Here is a 2,739-nt window from a genome sequence, read left to right as displayed (position 1 = left end):
GGGGCGCGCGCAGCGCGCCGTGCTAAAGACACTTGCAACTGGTTCGTTAAAAAGATATAAGATTTAGACTCCATCATTTTTCTCGAAAACTATTACTTTAAGACACTTATACATTCTTTGAATTGTATATGGTTTCAGAAACTTTCCACGTGAGGCCATCCGAAACATAAACAAACAGGGACTACCGCACCTCTCCGCATGCAAGGATGGGTGGGGGTGGATCTCGGTATACGTGAAATATTACAAACCTATATATTATTATTTGTAACCTTTTACAGCCTGTATCTCCGAAACTATTTGAGTCCGACCCTTATATATATATATATGAAATTACTCGGGAAGACATCCCCAACAACATATTTAAAAATCAAGCGAATCGGAGAGGAAGTCGCTTTTATGCACAATTACCAAAAACTTTTTTTATCTTTTTAGAAAGGTGAGTTTTTAAGGTAATAATTGACCTAAATCCTAAATCTTGGGCTAAAACGCAGTATTCCGCTGTATGCACGCGAGTTTTAATCCTAACGCGCCTGTATGAAGGAATGGACTAATGTTGCTAGTAATTTTGTATTTAAAGACTATGTGTATGCTACACATAGTCTTTAAATACAAAATTACTAGCAACATTAGTCCATTCCTTCCACATAAAACACAAAAGATACATTGTGCACGCCTGACGAAATGTCGTCTACTTAACCCTCCACGTTGTTTGAATCATGTATGAAACGAAACAAAGTGACTTCAAATACATACGCAGATCAATACGTAAGGCATGGGCTTTGCTTTTTTAACCTTTAGGAATATTTTACCGTAAGACAAGCTTTATAAGCTCCTGTATTTAACGTTTGTTAGAATCATTCGCATTTTCGCTGTAAGTGAAAACAAGTACGGAGATTTTTACGTTTTGTACCTTGCCTATAAAAATCAAGATAATTTTACTTGTATTTTAACCGATTTTCGGAAAATATATACGTTACGTCTAAACATGGAAAATAAAACAGCATATGAGTATATTCCGGCTTTTTATGCCGGCCGTTGTATATTCATTACCGGAGTGACTGGGTTTATGGGTAAAGTTCTTATTGAAAAGATTTTACGATCATGTCCCGATGTTGCAACCATATTTGTACTCATACGGCCGAAAAAAGAACTAAGTATCAACGATAGACTGCAGAAAATGTTGGATAACAAGGTGAGATCAGCATAAATGTGCATAAATATATTTGCGACATAGTTAAATTATTATTACATTTTGCTGGGTTGAGAAAAGTGTATAGAGAAGAAAAAAATATAGCTAGGTACCAGAATTTAGCCTGACCGTAGATGCGTTTCTATTAACTATTATACAAGTTATTGTACAAGTTATTATTGCTACAACACAATTAAATGCTGCCGTTTAACTCGTAGGCATTATGAATTCGTGTAGTTATGACTAGAAGTATTTTAAGCAATACAATAGAATCGATCTTCAAAATTAGTAGAAATCTGTTTTTTAAAGAAGCAGGAAATAAAAAAACACCAATTCGTTCAATATTCTAATTTGAAAGGGGAGACGTGCGCGGGGAGACGTGCGAGCGGTCGCGTAAGCGGCGGACGGGCAGCGGCGCGCCTCGCCTCCCTACTCCTCGCCCCGCACCGCCATTCTATTCCTCGCCGAACACCGCCTCGAGCGGGGCCGCTAGGCCGACGCATCTCGCCGCGCGCTTACATTCGCCAGTAGGTTGGGCTAATACAGCGATTTTTAAAATTTCGTATCTCGATAACTATTCGTCCAAGCGCAAAATAGTACAATACTTTTCTGTTTGTCTTAGTCCCCTCTACCTTCCCATGACCGGAAGTCAAAGTCTTGCGTAGCACCCGTATAATAATGGAAACTTTATTTCAGTGTTGAAGGAAAAACAAACAAATTAGCTTTTCATATCATTAGTTTATATAGAAACAATAAGACTGTATAAAATAGTTTTTTTTAGAAAGAACAAAAGCATTGCTGCTTGTTAAACGTTTTGTGATATCAAGATATGATACCAAAAATAATATCTTTTTAATATTGATTATATTTATATTCAAACGATATATGCATGATCTTTTTATCTTTTAAATGTTTTTTTCTATTCAATAGAGAATTTTTTCAAAATTACAAATGAATAAAATAGCAATAGAAATATATACCATGCATTCTATTGTATTTGTACTAATTGGTATTAATAATTTAGCTTTTCGATATGCTACGAAGCACGCAACCATCTGCATTTGATAAAATTATTCCTATAAGTGGAAATTTAGCTGCTGACAATTTAGGATTGCTACCTTCCGACCGAGAAATATTGATCGAAAAAGTGTCTATAATATTCCACAATGGAGCTAATGTCAGATTTAATGGAAGTCTAAAAGACATGATTCTCAATAACACTAGAGGAACGCTCAATATTTGTAGTTTAGCTGAGAATATGAAACAACTAGTTGTAAGTGTTTACTACGTACTTTGTAGAATAAAGTATTTTTAATAATTTATGCATACCTATAATCATACATAAATATATTTTCCAACAATAATATTGTTATTAATAATTCCATAAGCATATCTATCTGTACGTGTCTTTCGATAAAAGTATTTAAAAAGACCTTACACGTACAAAATTGAATAACAAACAGTAAAGTGTTTGTACGCAAGTACCAAAGTGTTGGTGTGCAAAGTATGGTAAAATAAAATCTGTATGTGTATCACGGACAGAACTTTAT

General features: G+C 34.9%; 1 protein-coding gene across 1 annotated transcript; it reads left to right on the top strand.

Moving 5' to 3' along the window:
- The first annotated feature begins 808 nt into the window (after positions 1–808).
- LOC105564356 (putative fatty acyl-CoA reductase CG5065) lies at positions 809–2,714 on the top strand. The gene is made up of 2 exons (XM_012016672.1): positions 809–1,192; positions 2,214–2,714. Exons 1-2 carry the CDS (start codon positions 986–988, stop codon positions 2,502–2,504), a joined length of 498 nt encoding a protein of 165 aa, XP_011872062.1. The 5' UTR covers positions 809–985; the 3' UTR covers positions 2,505–2,714.
- The last annotated feature ends 25 nt before the right edge of the window (positions 2,715–2,739 follow it).

Source organism: Vollenhovia emeryi, unplaced genomic scaffold, assembly GCF_000949405.1.
Source record: "Vollenhovia emeryi isolate VEMERY1.0 unplaced genomic scaffold, V.emery_V1.0 DF944017.1, whole genome shotgun sequence".
NCBI lineage: Eukaryota > Metazoa > Arthropoda > Insecta > Hymenoptera > Formicidae > Vollenhovia > Vollenhovia emeryi.
This window is presented reverse-complemented; position numbering and strand designations above follow the sequence as displayed.

Excerpts from the sequence above, each read along its gene's own strand:
- LOC105564356 (XM_012016672.1), top strand. The coding sequence starts at position 986 with ATGGAAAATAAAACAGCATATGAGTATATTCCGGCTTTTTATGCCGGC. Across the intron at positions 1,193-2,213 it reads AGAAAATGTTGGATAACAAG|CTTTTCGATATGCTACGAAG; the intron begins GTGAGATCAGCA and ends TTAATAATTTAG.